The 16,937-nt window shown below is 49.3% G+C and overlaps 8 protein-coding genes across 8 annotated transcripts; 6 read left to right on the top strand and 2 right to left on the bottom strand.

Moving 5' to 3' along the window:
* Positions 1-901: 901 nt before the first annotated feature.
* On the top strand, positions 902-1,828 carry N7532_002763 (uncharacterized protein; the record flags this gene model as incomplete). The annotated part of the gene is made up of 1 exon (XM_056615257.1): positions 902-1,828. The coding sequence occupies one exon, from the start codon at positions 902-904 to the stop codon at positions 1,826-1,828; it is 927 nt and encodes a 308-aa protein (XP_056478229.1).
* Positions 1,829-3,434: 1,606 nt separating this feature from the next.
* On the top strand, positions 3,435-4,035 carry N7532_002762 (H/ACA snoRNP pseudouridylase subunit; the record flags this gene model as incomplete). The annotated part of the gene is made up of 3 exons (XM_056615256.1): positions 3,435-3,447; positions 3,501-3,764; positions 3,836-4,035. The coding sequence occupies 3 exons, from the start codon at positions 3,435-3,437 to the stop codon at positions 4,033-4,035; spliced, it is 477 nt and encodes a 158-aa protein (XP_056478228.1).
* A 912-nt stretch (positions 4,036-4,947) lies between these two features.
* Positions 4,948-6,611, top strand: N7532_002761 (NAD-dependent succinate-semialdehyde dehydrogenase; the record flags this gene model as incomplete). The annotated part of the gene is made up of 4 exons (XM_056615255.1): positions 4,948-5,089; positions 5,139-5,315; positions 5,373-5,976; positions 6,026-6,611. The coding sequence occupies 4 exons, from the start codon at positions 4,948-4,950 to the stop codon at positions 6,609-6,611; spliced, it is 1,509 nt and encodes a 502-aa protein (XP_056478227.1).
* Positions 6,612-7,224: 613 nt separating this feature from the next.
* On the top strand, positions 7,225-8,199 carry N7532_002760 (uncharacterized protein; the record flags this gene model as incomplete). Its single annotated transcript, XM_056615254.1, is given in 5 exon segments — positions 7,225-7,306; positions 7,335-7,471; positions 7,491-7,768; positions 7,810-8,024; positions 8,066-8,199. 5 exon segments carry the CDS (start codon positions 7,225-7,227, stop codon positions 8,197-8,199), a joined length of 846 nt encoding a protein of 281 aa, XP_056478226.1.
* A 1,689-nt stretch (positions 8,200-9,888) lies between these two features.
* N7532_002759 (uncharacterized protein) lies at positions 9,889-10,999 on the bottom strand (the record flags this gene model as incomplete). The annotated part of the gene is made up of 2 exons (XM_056615253.1): positions 9,889-10,492; positions 10,548-10,999. The coding sequence occupies 2 exons, from the start codon at positions 10,997-10,999 to the stop codon at positions 9,889-9,891; spliced, it is 1,056 nt and encodes a 351-aa protein (XP_056478225.1).
* An 838-nt stretch (positions 11,000-11,837) lies between these two features.
* N7532_002758 (uncharacterized protein) lies at positions 11,838-13,308 on the bottom strand (the record flags this gene model as incomplete). The annotated part of the gene is made up of 2 exons (XM_056615252.1): positions 11,838-12,645; positions 12,695-13,308. 2 exons carry the CDS (start codon positions 13,306-13,308, stop codon positions 11,838-11,840), a joined length of 1,422 nt encoding a protein of 473 aa, XP_056478224.1.
* An 818-nt stretch (positions 13,309-14,126) lies between these two features.
* Positions 14,127-15,474, top strand: N7532_002757 (metal-dependent hydrolase family protein; the record flags this gene model as incomplete). The annotated part of the gene is made up of 2 exons (XM_056615251.1): positions 14,127-14,355; positions 14,429-15,474. The coding sequence occupies 2 exons, from the start codon at positions 14,127-14,129 to the stop codon at positions 15,472-15,474; spliced, it is 1,275 nt and encodes a 424-aa protein (XP_056478223.1).
* A 350-nt stretch (positions 15,475-15,824) lies between these two features.
* On the top strand, positions 15,825-16,826 carry N7532_002756 (type 1 glutamine amidotransferase; the record flags this gene model as incomplete). Its single annotated transcript, XM_056615250.1, has 1 exon — positions 15,825-16,826. One exon carries the CDS (start codon positions 15,825-15,827, stop codon positions 16,824-16,826), a length of 1,002 nt encoding a protein of 333 aa, XP_056478222.1.
* Positions 16,827-16,937: the final 111 nt, after the last annotated feature.

Below are 16,937 nucleotides of genomic sequence, written 5' to 3'. Positions count from 1 at the left end.
TATACGTACCATCGTCATACATGTGAAGTCGCACTGGTCTACACGTTTTCAACCAAAACTCTCCAGGCGACCGCGGTAGAGCTTATAGTGCTTCTTTCCAGAAGGACCCTGCCAGCAACGCGGGCCCAGCTCACAGGGCCTGGGCATGACAGCGCATCTATGCTACGTCGGACTTTTGGAAGGAAAGAGTGGTTTGCAGCTCGGAGGGAATGCTGTAGGGCAAAAATTCGATTCCCAGTGGGTTTATTTCTGTCGGGATATATTCTCCTGTCAGAACAAACTGGCTGTGACCCACTGCTAGCGACCGATGGATAACATCCCTTGCTTGGTGTACGCATTCTTGCGCTGGGCTGTGGCCTCGGTGTTGTGACCGCCGAAGGCCGGCGTGTGGGATCTAGGGGTGTTTTTCCAACTAGACTGAACATCAACATCTATCAACAGAATTGACTTTTGCTTTGGAGCATACACACTGTCCACTTAACTGTGTACACAGTACCTAGCTGGTGATACCAACAATTTCAATGACTGAATAATAGATTGGTGAGACGTGGGCGGGGTTGTTGAGTTGGAAGGTTGGGCAGGAGCCTCCCCAGGGAGGGGGTTATCTGTGGAAATACTGCGGTAGCGGCCAGCGCAACCAGATCTACAACCCACGACGAAGCCCCATAGGATTCCACGGACTTCATGTGCATGCATTGTAATATAACGTCTCTTAGGCTGTTATGTACTTTACAAGCCGCACCTTGCTGCGCCCTCAATTTTCCGTCGCAGCTCAATAAATGAAATGCGCTAAAGCCTTGGCGGTGGGGCCAGGAGAGAGTGATTGTGTACTGGTCAAGCCGATTTCGAGAATGACTGTAATACAATGGGACTGTAGCTTTGGAGACCCTAGGGACCCCCGATGGACTGGATGAGGGAGATGAGCTCGCAGCATCCAGACGCCAGAGGAGGCTGGAAGCCCAAGCCCCTCTCAGCGCTACGCCGTCCTTCTTCGCTCCTCAAACCCACCAACCCCACCACTCCACCCCACCGAACTACCCCACACCCCAACGAAGAACCTCTCCACCGAATCCCGATCACCTACTCTACTATCGCAGCTAGAGTTCTCTCGTTCCATAGACAAGTGCTTACCGACGTCACTCCTCTCCAGCTGGCCCAGAATGGCTTGTACTGCAAGCCTTCTCCAAGATCTGGCGGATCAGCGTGTTGTTTCGCCTGCGGATCGAGCAGGCCCTTGTACACACTCCAGAATAATCCCATCGAGGAGACGCAGCAGCTACACTTAGCAGACTGTATATGGCTGATCATCTGTCGTGATCTTAGGCCTGTCTTTGAAACACCCGACCTTTGCACCCACTCAAGTCTCGCATCTCCATCACCTCAACAACCACATCCAGAAACAGTGCCAGCATCCACTCCGCCCGATGAACCTTCAATCATGGACATTGATTCAGCCGCCGAACAGTCCTCCACGATACCTGAATCGGGAACACAAAATCCTCAGCCCACTTGCTCTGAAGAAGCCTCTCAGACTCCTAACCTCGCCTCTCACCATCCCACGCTACATCCACACCAGACCAACGACCCACCTATGCCTCGGTTCTCCAATGCCCCAAATCTCCTCATCCGCAACCGACTTCTAAGACCTACTACACCGCACGATCTCTTAAACGCACGCTCACAATCGAAGACCTTTATCTCCGTTTCCACAATAAACCATCGCCATTCAAACTCGACAAGAAATCTTGCAAAAGCCAAGCTAATCGAACTCGAGCTCGGGCTCGCAATCAGAACGCAACTGCCACACGGTCACTCACAAAATTCTTGATCTCAGCTTTGCCCGCTTTCTCCCAACTCCTAGTCGAGATGCAGCCAGCAACGGACGACCGTTGGCGCTCTTGTCAGGGAACTCATTATAGCCGCGCCACAAGGGCAGCCTAACAGCGCGAACAGCGAAAGGCTACGAAAGGCTTTACCAGGTGAGGCTCAAAGTTCACCGCTCAGGAAGTTTGGAACAATCCTCGTGGAACATAAAAGCAGTGTATTTAAGCAGTAGTTGTAGCCTGCATATCGCCGTCAGGGAAGGGGTCAGGTAAATGATACACACACACACACACAGACTGTAATACAATGACGGAGAGTTATCCTCACATGTGGTTGGAATGGACAATGGAAAATTTCTTGCCAGAATCCAAAATAGGTTGACAGCTGCATGATCTAACTATGTGAGACTATTCAGCCGATTTTAATAAAAACTGTGTCTTCAGATCAAAATTGCTGGCTACCGTTACGCTTCAGTACAGGAAACATGGCGTATTAGACTTGCTAAATAATTTGTCAGGATGAGGAATCGATGTATTGGCTAGTACTGAAGATATCCAAAACAGAATAAGATAATGGATTGAAGGTTGTTGAGATCGGTTGAGCGATCTCAGGGGTCTTTATATTTGAACTATGGCGTGTTATGACACCATACTAGGTGGAAATTGGGTGAACGATGAATAAGCCCATCCCGAAGGGTCCTAGTGGTATTTGACCACCCCCTCAGTTTGTCATGTTCCATGCGAACTGAACACAAGCATGCTCAATCAGACCCAGGCCCGGGGCTGTTCATGTACATAGCAGCTTCGGCCTGGATCATCTCCATGTACTCTTCACTAGATGTAGGACTCGGCGGGATCATGTCGTCGCTATCGGAAGCTGAGCCCCACACCTCACGTCTTCTGGCTCTTCGTTCAGCTTGTTCAGCTCGCAGTCGGGCCCTTTCTCGCCGTGCTCTGTCAGCCTCTGCACGCTCCTCAATTGCCCTCGTAAATCGCCAACAGACTTGGCACACAAATAACGGCTTCCCGTTTTCTGAAGCGCCCTCTCTGAATTTTCGACATTCCAAGCAGATAACATATGGTTCTCCCAAAATAGTGATGATATTGCCGGCGGCGTATCTATTGGTGCCTGGACGCGGGTTGATACCGCAGTCAACACACCACCGTTGGGCCGCATTGTATCCCCACTTGGCCTTTTTCCTTTTCACCATATTATCCGCGAATTTTGCTCTTGGTCGCAACCTAAGACAATCCTGACAGGCGTATAAATCGTTCTGGGTACCGAATTGACTAGTTTCCGCCTCTATCAACTCTAAGTGAGTAGGAGACGGTATTATTTCACGAAAGAGCTGGCAGGAACGTCGCAGCCAGATGAGACTGAACGCATCAAGATGATGCGCTATTATGAGTAGGATCTCGCTTGGGAGATCACAGATAATCGAGGTTTGCGGCATTACAGCAGTGCTCATTGCATGTAGGCCCCTTTAGAGAGCTAAGAGCCGTAAATATAAGTGGGTCTTGGATATTTGTGAGCAAAGTAAGGATGGTTGTGTTGAGGCCATATCGAGCGGGGTAGTAGTTTGGGTCTGTGATAATACATGACAGTACAGAATGCCTTGGTCTTGTACGTAATATATTATTGAATCGCAGAACTAGCATTTCAATACAGACTAAAAGCCATTGGAGTCGCGAACTACAGTGTGCGGTATCTTAAGGAGCTTTTGCTTCATGTGTCGGTGGTTCCTTCTGTCAATCAGATCAAGTGTCACCCGTCTCTTCCTCAGCAGGATGTTGTTGATTTTTGTCACCAGATGGGGATTCACATCATTGCCTATAGTGCTTTCGGAAGTACAGGAGGTCCACACTTTGCTGCACCTCCCATCGTCGCTTTGGCTGAGAAGAAGCACTCCACCCCTGCCAAAGTTCTTCTGAGTTGGCACTGTAAGCTCACTGGATTTGCAGTCCCAAATCTCCAATTATTCATGTGCAACATCATACTGATAACATCACAGCCACTCGTGGATCCTCCGTCCTCGTGAGATCCAATAACCTTTCTCGCATCAAGGACAATTGTGAACTGATCAATCTTGACGAAGACGACTGTGCTCTCATTAGGGTTTATTCAAATGATCTCTGCAAGAAAGGATTGTTTCGCCGATACGTGTACCCCCCTTTTGGCATTGACCTTGGGTTTCCAGATGCTGCAATGTAATTATATAAGATCTTCTCACTGGATTTCTCAATCGGAGCAGTGTAATCAAAAGGAGCTGGGCTCACCTCTTGGATAAAGCCTTCCCCGAATAAGGATCAATTTACTCAATATTTATAGCTGGAGCGAGCCCACTAACCATAAAAAGAAGCTGACCACTATGGCTCCAATTTCAACAATTGTCCCTGCGTAAAATTGATCATCGCTTTACGAACTCCCTATCTCGGTTAGGTAGATAGTGTCTAAAGCGCCTTAATACAATGAGCAATTCTCAGAATGAAATCCCTAGGAGAAGAAACTCTTGACAACAGGTATCGTACGATAATGGCAGGTTTTCTCTTTAATTTCTCTCTGTGTTTGTTAGCAAGATATATGCAAGAATTTGTTTCATCAAGAATTCCAATAGAAATTCAATGAAGCCAGGTTGATCAAATGGTGCATAGTGCGGAAAAATATAGGGCGCACCCACACCCAGATCTTCTAACCACATACTATTCTGGGGCTGTTACTTGTCTTACATTAGTGCATTGAGCGAGAGCACATCACTTACTCCTCTGACTTTCCCATAATTCCAGCCCAAGCCGGGCAATCACTCACTTTAATCTGGCTAAATGGATCAAAGGCGCCCCGTGGACCTACGCAGTTGCTTAGTAGCGGTTCATCTACACTGCTCTCCTGCATTAGATGGGACAAGGTATTGTAAAATAGTGGCGTTCAGTCGATTTTGGAGACTAATATCCGAGCGTGTGGTTGTTCGAAAATAGCCAGTGCCGGTCCCCGGGAGTGATATCCCGAAAGAAGGCTTAGTAAGGGCTACATATAAAGCTGAGATGCATTAGCACCGGAGGGGCTGATCTGTATAGTTCAGGCAGTCAAAATTCATCACAATTGTATCTGCAAAAATTTCCTCTTACAATGTCCGTCCCCTTTTCCCAGGAGCTTTTGGAGGCTGTTGCAAGCAGCATGATAACTGCAAAGGATATGGAACTATTGGTTCAGGATCAAGCTTTCATCGACGGCCGCTGGATTAGAAAACAGCAAACTTTCAGTGTTCAAGGTTCGTCTCCAAGTATCACGCTTTGCCACACTCTCTCATTGTTCACTAGAGCCGTCCACGGCACGGGTTCTTGGGACTGTAGCAGATTGCGATCTCAACGACGTACAATCAGCTATCAAGAGTGCTCATGCGGCTCAGAAGAGTTATTATACTTCAACTACGGCTGCACAACGTGGAAGTCTGCTACGCAAATGGCACGATTTGGTTATTAAAAATGTTGAGGACCGTAAGGGATTTTCTTAAATTTTTCAACGATCCGGTTCACCTCTGACAGCAATTCTAGTTGCACGAATTCTGTGTCTAGAGAATGGAAAAACCATTAGTGAGGCCAAGGGCGAAGTTCTCTATGCTGCGAGTTTTATTTCTTGGTTTGCAGAGGAAGCGACGCGTTGCTATGGGGACACAATCCCGTCATCGACGCCCAACACCATAGTGATGACTTTGAAGGAGCCGGTTGGTGTCTGCGGTATCATTACGCCATGGAACTTCCCAGCAGCCATGATCAGTCGCAAGGTCGCCCCAGCTCTGGCCGCTGGATGTGCCGTAGTTATCAAACCGCCGAGTGAGACGCCATTTACTTGTCTCGCTCTCACAAAACTAGCTTTGAGGGCTGGCTTTGAGGGTAAGATTATCCAGGTCTGTCCTACCAAAAACAGGCAAGTAGCTTCAGAGCTCGCGATAAATCCCCTCGTTCGCAAAATCAGTTTTACCGGATCTACCAATATCGGCAAAAATCTGGCCAATCTGGCATCTGGGACTCTTAAAAAGGTCAGCCTCGAACTTGGCGGCAATGCTCCCTTCATTGTCTTTGACGATGCCGATGTCGATCTCGCTGTTGAAGGGGCCATGATGTCCAAGTTCCGGTGCTCGGGTCAGACGTGCGTGTGGTGAGTTTACTCGTTTCTTGTGGTGATATTACACCTAACAAAATAATAGTGCCAACCGCCTCTATGTCCAAAGAGGCATTTTGAACGAGTTCACTCGGAGACTAGTACAAAAGGTCTCAGAACTTCGTCTGGGGCCGGGGATCGAAGATTCCTGCACCCAAGGCCCGCTAATCAACGCGTCGGCCGTCGACAAGGTAAAGAGTCATATCGAAGACGCGGTCTCAAAGGGTGCATTTGTCGAAATTGGAGGCTCGGCACTCGATTTTCCCGGATTCTTCATGCAGCCTACAGTTCTCTCGGGTGCAACTACGGATATGGTAGTTGCTCGAGATGAGACATTTGGGCCCTTAGCTCCGATCTTCTCATTTGATACCGAAGATGAAATCCTCAAACTGGCTAACGATACCGAAGTTGGTCTTGCTGGATATTTGTTTTCCCGCAGCGTGGGGCGTGTAATGCGTGTGGCACGAGAGCTTGAACTCGGCATGTGTGGTGTCAATACGGGAAAGATAAGTGCAGCTGAATCACCATTTGGGGGCATTAAGGAGAGCGGCTATGGTCTAGAAGGAAGCAAATATGGTATGGCTGAGTACCAGTCTATCAAGACAGTTACTCTGGGAAATGTTCACTTGTAACGTAAAGCCAACCTTTCAATACAACAGCTATTGAGAAAATTGAAGACCCTGAACGAATATCTCCCGGAACACGTTACAAACGCTGCATTGTCCGATCAATACCATCTGTACTTGTAGTATCACGCTATTTAGCACCCCGTGTTTCCGTCACCTTTATTGACTCCCACGTCCGGGATCAGTATCCCGAAAGCGTAACCACATCTCGTGTGCGGCTTCGCATGTGCACATCTCCGCAAATGAGTTCCGGGGCGGGGCCAATAACCATCCCACAAGAACTAACCTCCAGTCATCGTCCCTCACAGCCTCCACGCATCAACTTTGAATTTTGATATATTGTTTTTATAGTCCACGAATATGGGCTTAGCTTGCTCGAAGCGGCTTTTCTGGATAAGCCAGCGTGGCGAATCCGGTAACCATGGAAGCAGGAAAATTGTAACAAGAGCGTAGAAAACCTAAAAAGCGATTGGGAATCTCCAGGAAACCGGCTTCCACATACCCGAGTCCAAAATTAAGCCACTGGGCTGTTACATTGCCTAGTTGATTCAGGGCAAGGTGCAGAACGGCTAGGCGACCGCGATGTTGAGGTTTGGACATCTCCGACTGCCAGACCGGAATGGCAGTTGTGTTGACGCCATTGCCTAATCCAGCGATAAATCGACCGATAATCATCTGCGCCACGCTGAATGACGTGGTTTGTATGACTGCCCCCGTTGTAAGCACCAGGCATCCCAGGCGTCACAGGCCGACTTCATGCTAAAGATATCCGTGATTCCGAGCTATTAGCTATACATGAAGCATCTGTTCAAGGCGTCCAACATGAGCTTGAGGTCTCCAAAGTTAATTGGCGCTCTCTCCTGCAAGTGACAGCCTCCACACTAGAAGGAGAGTCCTCCTAGGAATGGGCACCCAGTTGATGCAGCGGTGGGTGACATCAACGCAATTAATTACTACTTGCCTGTTGTGTTTGCCTCTCTGCACGTCTCCCGTCAAATGTCACTGATCCTGTACGCTTGCAATGCCATTAATGTCATGATTTTCACTACATTCGCCATTACCGCCATTGACGGCCGAAAACGGCTCATGTTGTGGGGCGCTGTATGGCAGGGCACTTGCTTCGCACTTCTCGCGGCTGGCCTCGCTGTCGGTGGACGCAAGTGGTCAGCAGTGGCGATTGCCTTCGTTTTCGCATTCTATACAGTGTTCGGTTTGTCCTGGATAGCCATTCCGTGGATGTATGCAACCGAGGTGAATACACAGCCCTGAACCGCGGCGCTGGTCTTGCGACGGCGACCAACTGGATCTGCAACTATGCCGTGGTCTTGGTAACCCCAATTGGTATCAGAAAAATTGATTGGCGGTACTATATTATTTACGTGGTCCTAAATTTTCATGTGTTCCTGTGGTTTCCATGTGGTATGTGGAGACTGCCGGATTGTCGTTGGAAATTGATGCAGTTTTTGAGGGACAGAAATCCAGTGGTCCAGAAGATATGCTGAAAGACGGCATCGTCAATGAAGAATATAAGGCTCGGCCGGATAAGGGACAGAGTGAATGGGTTGAATCCGTTGACTCGAGGAAGATGGACTAGTGGACTACTGCATTCTGTAGGAGGAGACGAGGCGGCTTGGTATTACTGTTCATCCGCAAGCCGGCCCAAGTGTATTGGAGCGGATTCGGGATTAAAAAAATCCCGGCTTAGCTGTATTCAAATATTACCGCGTGAATAGAAAATTGTTGATGACAACCCCGCTAGTTTCTGGACAGAAAGCACTAACGCCCCGCTATTGTTGCTGCGCGGTCTGTTCGCAGGAGGTGTTCTGGCATTTTGCTTGGGGCAGAAGCGCTGGTGAGTGAAGTATGGACCAGACCTGAACAGAGTCCCGCGACCAGGCTGTGTGCAGTCGATGATGATGGTGATTTCATTTAGCCTGACCCCTCGCAATTGAAAGTTGGTTACAAACTTCATCCACTAGGCTGTGAACGGATTGGATTTTGGTCTAGTGGTAAAATCTACTGGTTATGAACGCGGATTGCAGGATACGACTACTATATATTGTAGTGGGGAGACCCCCCCCCCTACTACATGGGTACCATCCAGGCTATGTGACATAGCCGGCAGTATACGGTGGCCGGATAGCTAGTTCTAGAATACACCTTCTTACACCTCCCCGACCTAGCCCCCACATTTGGGTTTCTCGTTATTTCCTTATTGCTACGCGTGTGTTTTGTGGTGGTTTTTCTGTTGAATCGACCCGCACGTCCTAAGAGCAGCGCCTTGTATGTAAACCACGCCGTCTGTGACGGATGACCCTGGGAATAGCCTCGTCTCGTGGAAGGATGCCTGAGGCATAATATTGGGTCGTTTGCACAACGCGTTTGCTGGGGACTTAACCCCTCTTTTTCTGGCGGACTTTCTTTCTTTCTCTTTCCTTTTTCATCTTCGAGATTCTCGTAAGTAGGCACCGAATGAATTTGTTTCTTTCGAACGGCCCGTAACACCGTCCACTGGCTCAGCAGCTGATACCCTATAGATACAACACCCTCCTCGATGACTCCGAGCAATCTCCCGTTGCTGAGGAGCATATTGCGAATCTAGCCGAAATCTTCGTCCGTCATAACGCTGACAAGGTCCTTGGGATTCATTTGATTCATGGACATTTCAAGATCCCTGAGGACACCGTCATGATTGGGACTGACTTTGAGAACCCTTCCCTTCGCTGGGCCAGAGTCATCGATATCGGCGATATTGATCCCTGTCGCGTCCATGGACACATATTCCCTTTCACTGAAGGCAGATTGTGCGCCTATGAGCTACAAGACGGACCCCTCCTTGACCTTTCTTGAGTTCGAACCGCGTTTTCTTGATGAGTTCGTTCAATCAATATATTGTCGAGAACAACCTCACAAGTCTAATTGGCCTTCAAGTCCTTGGTTGCGGCGCTCGTTCTATGTCGGAACTTATCCTCGACCAAGGGACTGTCATGTTAGATTCTTCTCATGTCAGGAACGCTATGCCAACCCGCATCACAGGCTGGAGATTCGAGAATGCAGATGGCAGTCCCCGTGCTTGCGCGGCAAACGAAACACATGTGGTAATGACCTCAGGGAGCCTCTTCCAAAACTGGAGAACATTGATGATCTGAAAGCCGCTCTCATCAAGGCCGATGTCCTCTGATTTGCACGGCTTTCGCAGCCCCTTGCTATAATAGCCAACTCTTTGTTAGCCACTGAATGTCATAATCCATTCTTTACATCGCCTCTACTGTACATCTTCCAGTTATGCCAGATCAGTAAATCTCGTAGACGGATTGATTAACAACCCATCCAGGTCACGCATCTTATATGCTCCACTTTCATCGTCCCGAATAGGTACTGGCTCCGGGGCATTTGGAAGACGGCTAGTGTAGCCGCGCGACAACAACAAGCCGACAATTCTTGCCGCTTTGATGGTCTTAATTGTCTCATTGCCCAGCCCTCCAGCTTCCTTGTTGAACGTGCTCCAGAATATATCCTCCAATATGATGTAATCGTCGTATCTGACCCAACCAGTTTTGAGATGAACCTTACTTATTAGTCGTTGGTGGGAGTGAAGGTTCAGGCCGAATGGCGCAACCTCTGCTCCGGCCCAATCCACCACTCCAACCAGATTGCATGACGTTTCGTTCACCATAATATTGCAGACACCAAAATCCTTATGTAGTAGCACCATGGGGAGAGAAAAAATGGAAGGTAAAGAGCTGATGGATCTCTGGATCAAGGGGCGAAAACGGTCCGGCAGAGAAATGAGTAGTAACTCAAGCTCTCTCTTATATTGATGATGTAGTCTGTCGCTGTATCTTTGATCAACAGCTTGAGGGGATTTCCACGAAAGCGCAAAGAACCTATCATGTCGCGTAATCAGCAATTTGGCAGTGTGACGTAAAGCACTAGACATACCTCGCGACGTCGATTACAAAATTCTTGCGCCATGCAGAAAACTCGACTGAATTTTCGGAAACTTGACTGTTATGAGCCAAGATGAAATCCAAGTAGCTAATGCCCTGTATTCTGTTCATGACATAGATATAAAGGGCCTCTTTACCCTCCACGTCTTCCCCAATCTCTCCCCTAAAGGCGACCCGGGGAGCAAAATCGCCGTAAATGGTACGAGCCAGGTTTACCGTCTCCATGTTTAACCGGAAAGGCTTGAGGCGAAACTGAGCGACAAATTCATCATTCGGTCCAGCATAGACGGTATAGCTGCACACACCCTGCACAGCTACCGGAACGACTTTACCACCAAGATTCTCTCTCGCAAAAGTGTCGCAGGCCGAGCGAGTCGCTGTCGTTCGCTCGAAGAAATTGGCAATTTCTTGGTCGACAGAATAGCCTAGGCTACAAGTAGCCATGGTGTATACGGGGTTGCGGCGTTGGACAAATGGGCGTGTTTCAATGATGCAGAGGCGCAGTCGGAGGACACAAAAACTGGAGGGTTGACCTTAGCTTTTATATTCCTGTGAACAAGTGTCGCAGCTAGCTGATACAGTATGGCATTGTATGCAAGAATGGGGCTAATCTACCAAGGGGAACCAATCCAAAAAGATAGGATGAATTAATTGAAGAAAAGGAGAAAAGAGCGGATGCTGCGAGGACACGTTAGGGTGTCCTTGCTTACATGAGTAGGGTGAGGGGTTGAACCTCCCGATCTCGGAGTGTCGAGAATCCCCTAGTACAAATGAAGATATCACGACACAAACGGAACTAAGCTATTTCGGGTGCTACCCCACTATCCTCGACATAAATTAAATTAAAAAAAAAAAAAAAAATTAGGAAAAAACCCGCCCTTTGATTCCATCGCTATTCACCTTTTGAAGCTTACTGTCACCACGCTTGGAAACCACCCTCATTATGGCTTTGCTGGGATACACGACTACATTTTAAGAACCATGATCAAGCATTGTGCCAATATTGATGGGAAATGCCACCTCCATCATTGGGATGTTAATTTGGAAGCAGAATGTGCTACTACCATGCCTGGTCCTCGACCTGGTCATCCAGTCAGTTATCCACATGGTCAGCTATCCAGTTATCTACTCTGGGGGCGGGTGTGCCACCATGATGGCATCCGGCCAAGGTACATGAATCGCTTACAAGTCCAAGGCGCGGCGATGGTGCGATCCATACAGAGCGATATGTAAGTGATCCATTCACTAGATGCCATTCGCGCTAGTGACATGTGAGTGAGAACTACCAAAATAGCCTTTTTATCCGCCTGAATACCTCTTGCCTGAGTTGAAGGGATTCCTCCTTGGTTCTTCCCACCGCATCTCTGTTTTCCACCGCCCGCCGCATAAGGTAGGACAGACAATCTCCAATGGTACCCCAGCTGAGACACTTGAAAACTTCAGGTGGCTCCTGCCGCGTGTTGTCCTCCATACCAAGCTGCAGGAGTCGACAGCTCACTCCATCGGCCATGCCTAGGAGCTGACCATATTGCACCTTTGGGGGCGTCTTTCCAGCCGAAAGCTGCTCCGTAATCAACGCATCTGCCTTCATTGCACTTTCGTTATTGTGTGTTGCAATGAATAACTCAACCGGTGGGAAAGGCCTTTTTTCGCTTCCGAATGTTCCGAACTGGCAACGGATTATGCCCTCCGCAGTGGTGTTAAATGAATCGTCGGTATCCGCCTTGGTGTCGTTGATTAGGCCCCGAGGCTCGGAGCTAATATAGGCTCCGCGGACAAGCTTGATACCAAGCGTGAATCTTTCTTTTTCGGCAAGTTCAACATGACCGAGGAGATTGGTAGGCGTAGATTTGAGGTAGGCCTGGTATGTGTTGAAAACAACGGCTGGTCCCTGGTTGTATTGACGCATCAGATCCAATGCGATAGCATCGATACCAGCCTGAACCGATTGCTGCTCTGCGTCTATGAAGATGCGAGCCTTTTGCTCCACTGCTCGGTCGCATATTTCTCTCAGCGCGGTCACCATCTGGGCAGGTAAGGGTTGGCCAGCCGAAAGTGCTTGCATTGCAGGCTGCCCAGCACCGGTGAGTCTGGAAGATTATTTAATATCAAGACAGATATTGACATACTGAGACTCACTTCAAAGCCAAAATATCTCCCTCGCCGACCATTCTGACGGTTTCCAGCACGCCATCTCTCCAAGCCTCTATGTCAGCATTCTTGGAAGTTTCCTTTGGATCTGGGACATTGGATGCCTCTTTCGCAGACTCAGGAGAGCTTGGCGATTGATTCGAAGCATCAACAACAATCTCACGAGCATATGTCAGAATGACTCCCTTGAAACCCATGTTCTTGATATTCCCAATAGTCGACTTGACTTCGGCGCCATTCTCCCCAGCACAAAAGTGATTGTAAAATGTCGTTTTTATAAATCGGCGTAACAAAGGATTCTTGTTCACATCTAGCACGGATAATTTGGGGTGGACCAACGTTGAAAGCACCCTGAGGGCGGCCGATAAAAGCCACGGGTGGGATGAGACGGTAGCCACCATCAACGATCGTAGCAGCATCTTATTCGGGAGCAGTGAATGGGGTGGAAGTTGCGGACCATCCTTCGACGCCTTCGACGCTGGGATAGATAGGGTCGACTTGTACCTTGCATTCCAAAATGTCCCGTATCTAGCGCCCAGAGGATTGATAACCAGTGGCAATTTAGTCCCCCTCATGAGGCCTGCCGGCAGTGAAGTAGCCATCTCTGCGGTGATGCTGACTTCAACGCTCTTCCATCAGATGCAGATACTAATTCCTTCAAATAGCTGTAAAGATCGCCATTCGAGCTTGATGGACTGCTTTGCGGGGTTGTTCGATCTGCTCTTCTATTGGCTCGGCGGACTCCCGAGATGACGTCGGAGGCTGTCTCCGAGAGGGCGAGTTGTGGTTCTGACAAAGAACTCGCGATCTGCGACGGAGATCAACAAAAATAGGATACAACAGAAGATATCAAGGACTTGTGTGGCCTGATGGCCAAGGTGGTCGGCCTGGATGTTGATGGCGAGAGTTGTGGGCGGAACTGCAAAATCGCCCTCCGCAAAGGCGGCAGTCGACCACACTCGAGCTCACTGACCTTCCAACCGCTCATGCTCCCGACTGTCAATGGGCCCTTGAGGGCTTACTGCCTTATTCCATTCCAGATTGATCAATCCCTATCTCATCGCCCAATCTTTCGATCGCAGTGGTGCTATCTAGGGTACTCGGTTCCTTGGAGTATTCGACCGGCCCGGTCAGCTCGTCTCCCGAGCCCCAATATCAACCCCTCAATGCTAGCACTCGCGGTGGGACCTTGTCGTCCTGAACTTTCTAGCTATCTCGAGCAGCGTCTTCCTAGCCGAGGCCATGCGAAGCTGGCTCGATGTCCAGTTCCCCGCACCAAATGTGCCGAGCGGATGTAACTCCGGCACTGGAATCAACGGGAATTCCTCAATCAAACGATCTCCAACTCCATCCCCAGCGTGCTCGAAAGTCGATCTTTCAAAATTACTCCTACCTATCCCGAACAGGCCTTGACCTCAATATGAGCGGCAATTTGAGCAGCAAACCATGGTTGCCCTCAACCTCGCCTCCCACAATCACTTTTTACAATGCCAACTTGGTCGATACGGAATCCGGCGAGGTAATACCGAACTCTGTCGTGAAAATTAAAAATGGATCCATAATCAAGGTGACGTCCAGAAGGTCTGAAGAGCTCCTGTTTGATTCCGAGTCAAATGCAGTGGACTTGAAAGGCCAATATATCTGCCCTGGTCTCATTGACTGTCACGTCCACCTCACTGCCACACCGGGATCCCTGTCTCTCAAAGATATATTCTCAGCAAGTCCAAATAACTATCGCCTATCGCACAGCATTTGTTGCCCGAGAGATGCTCTTGCGCGGCTTCACGACAGCCCGTGATACTGGCGGAGCCGATGCTGCCCTTCGCGATGCCATCTCCGAAGGTCTACTGGTTGGTCCACGGCTCTTCATCGCCGGCAAAGCTCTCTCTCAAACCGGTGGTCACGGCGATTTCCGAGCCAGCTACCAAGGTGACGAGTACAAGTGTTGCGGGGGTTATTCTCCTTCCTTCGCACGCGTATGTAACGGAGTTCCAGAATGTCTAAATGCTGCTCGCGATGAGCTACGACAGGGCGCGGATTTCATTAAGATCATGTGTGGAGGCGGTGTCGCAACGCCAACAGATGCTCTAGACATGCTTCAATTCACTGCCCAAGAGATTCAAGCAATAACTACGACGGCCAGTAACTCCAAGACGTATGTCACAGCCCACGCATATTCAGTCGAGGCAATCCGACATGCGGTCGACAATGGAGTGCGCGGAATCGAGCATGGCAACTTCATAGACGAGGAGACCGCGGCTTATTGCAAGGAAAAGGGCGTCGTCTTTACTCCCACGCTCGTCACCTACAAAGGCATGACACAGCCCCCCTTCGACCAGTTCCTTGACAAGTTCAGCCGAGAGAAGAACCGCCAGGTGCTAGCAAGTGGTCTCGGGGCATTGTCGATCTTGCAGAAAACTGGAGCCACGATCTGCTACGGCTCCGATCTGTTGGCGGGGCTTCATTCTCTTCAAAATGAGGAATTCTCGATTCGATCTTCTGTTCTCAGCTCCAAAGAAATTCTTCAATCCGCCACGATCAATGCTGCAAAGCTTCTGGGTATGCAAAATCGGTTGGGATGCATCAAGGAGGGAGCAATTGCAGATATTCTCATTTTGAATAATAATCCACTCCAGGATATTACGCTGCTTGATCGTATCGATAAGACTCTGTTCGCTATTTTGAAGGATGGTCGTGTGGTTTTCAAACGGTCTGACTGGTTATCTGTGGATCCGCTCTACGATCCATGTCGCATTCAGCCAAAATGAGTTCCGCTTCTATTATAACAATCTACAAAGCTCAAGATCAACGAAAATCGATTCAGAAGTCCAACATTCGAAGTTGCAATAGCGGTTCACCCCCTTGCGACGCCGAGCATCTTACTCAACTGGAGGCTCATGCATCCTCGGATGCGCATGCCGACGAGTCTCGGGTATCATCCGAACAAAAGGAGGGGGAGATCTGCGGGCCATCCAGCTTCAACTCAAGTCATTCTCAAGTTTTGCCCACGGGCGTTTGCTAGGAGAAGTCGACATTGCTGTCATTGGCCTGTTCGAGAAGTGAAAGAAGGGCCCTTCCACGATCATTATCCCGTCAATCCTTCTATCACAACGCGGCCATGCCTTTGTTAAACCCTGCCAATGAGGACACGCCTCGACATCAGGTTCACGTCGCCGTCCTCGACACCGATGTACCTTGCCCAGCCGTCTACGCCAAGCGTGGTCTGCACAGCTCGCAATTCCGTGTTCTTCTTCAAGCCGCGGCAGAGCGCCTGAATCAACATCCACAGTCATTGCGACATGGTCGTATTCAAGTCCATGTGACAGCGTACGATATCGTGGGGGGATCATATCCGCCACCCGAGTTTCTACGGGCAGGCCCCCAATCCCCAACTGATTCAACTGCCAAATCTGGCCCGACTCCAATCGATGCTATCTTGGTCACTGGCGCGGCAGCAGCAGCCTATGACAATCTGCCATGGATCCCAGGTCTTCAGGCCTTTATCCAAACCGTTCATGCGAAATATCCGTTCGTTCGAATCTACGGCTCATGCTTCGGACATCAACTCATCGCCCAGGCACTACTCGCTGGCCAACAATGCTCCATAGGCGATTTCCCGTCCAAAATTTCAGTAGAGCCTTCGGTCCTCGGTCATGAAATTGGCGTGCATCCCATCATCTTGGACCCGGAATTCAGCTCAAGATTCTCCTCCCTTGCCCAATTCTCGCAAGAGCGACCCCTCCAACTACAACTCATCCATGGTGATATCGTGACACCATCACAAGACATTCCTCCGAGTCCAGAGCGTCTCAATCTGCCGGATCCTTGGATCAACGTTGGTAGCAGTGAAAAGTGCCTTATCCAGGGACTTTACTACCCAGGGCGCGTTCTTACTCTTCAAGGACACTTTGAGTTCGATGCATTTGCCTCGGGTGAACTTTGTCGACAGTTTAGTCGGATGTATGACTGGCCAGCTCCCAAGCTCAAATTTCACTTGGAGAGTATTTGGAGCTCTCCTCAGGCTATTGATGGACCGGCTGGTCCCTACGATGACTCCAAAGCCGTGGCGGAGATGGCCCTTCTCTTTTTTGCGGATGAGGATCGGCCAACAGAGGAATAGTCCAAAAGCCTTTGAAAGCTATTAGATTCTGTTAGAAGCTTTCATAAATCTGACGGTTAATATCCGTGATGTGCGCAATCCAAAGATATTTCTGGTGTTGAATCGGTCATT

This window comes from Penicillium argentinense, assembly GCF_028826775.1.
Source record: "Penicillium argentinense strain IBT 30761 chromosome Unknown utg000003l_segment0_segment0, whole genome shotgun sequence".
NCBI classification, from domain to species: domain Eukaryota; kingdom Fungi; phylum Ascomycota; class Eurotiomycetes; order Eurotiales; family Aspergillaceae; genus Penicillium; species Penicillium argentinense.
This window is presented reverse-complemented; position numbering and strand designations above follow the sequence as displayed.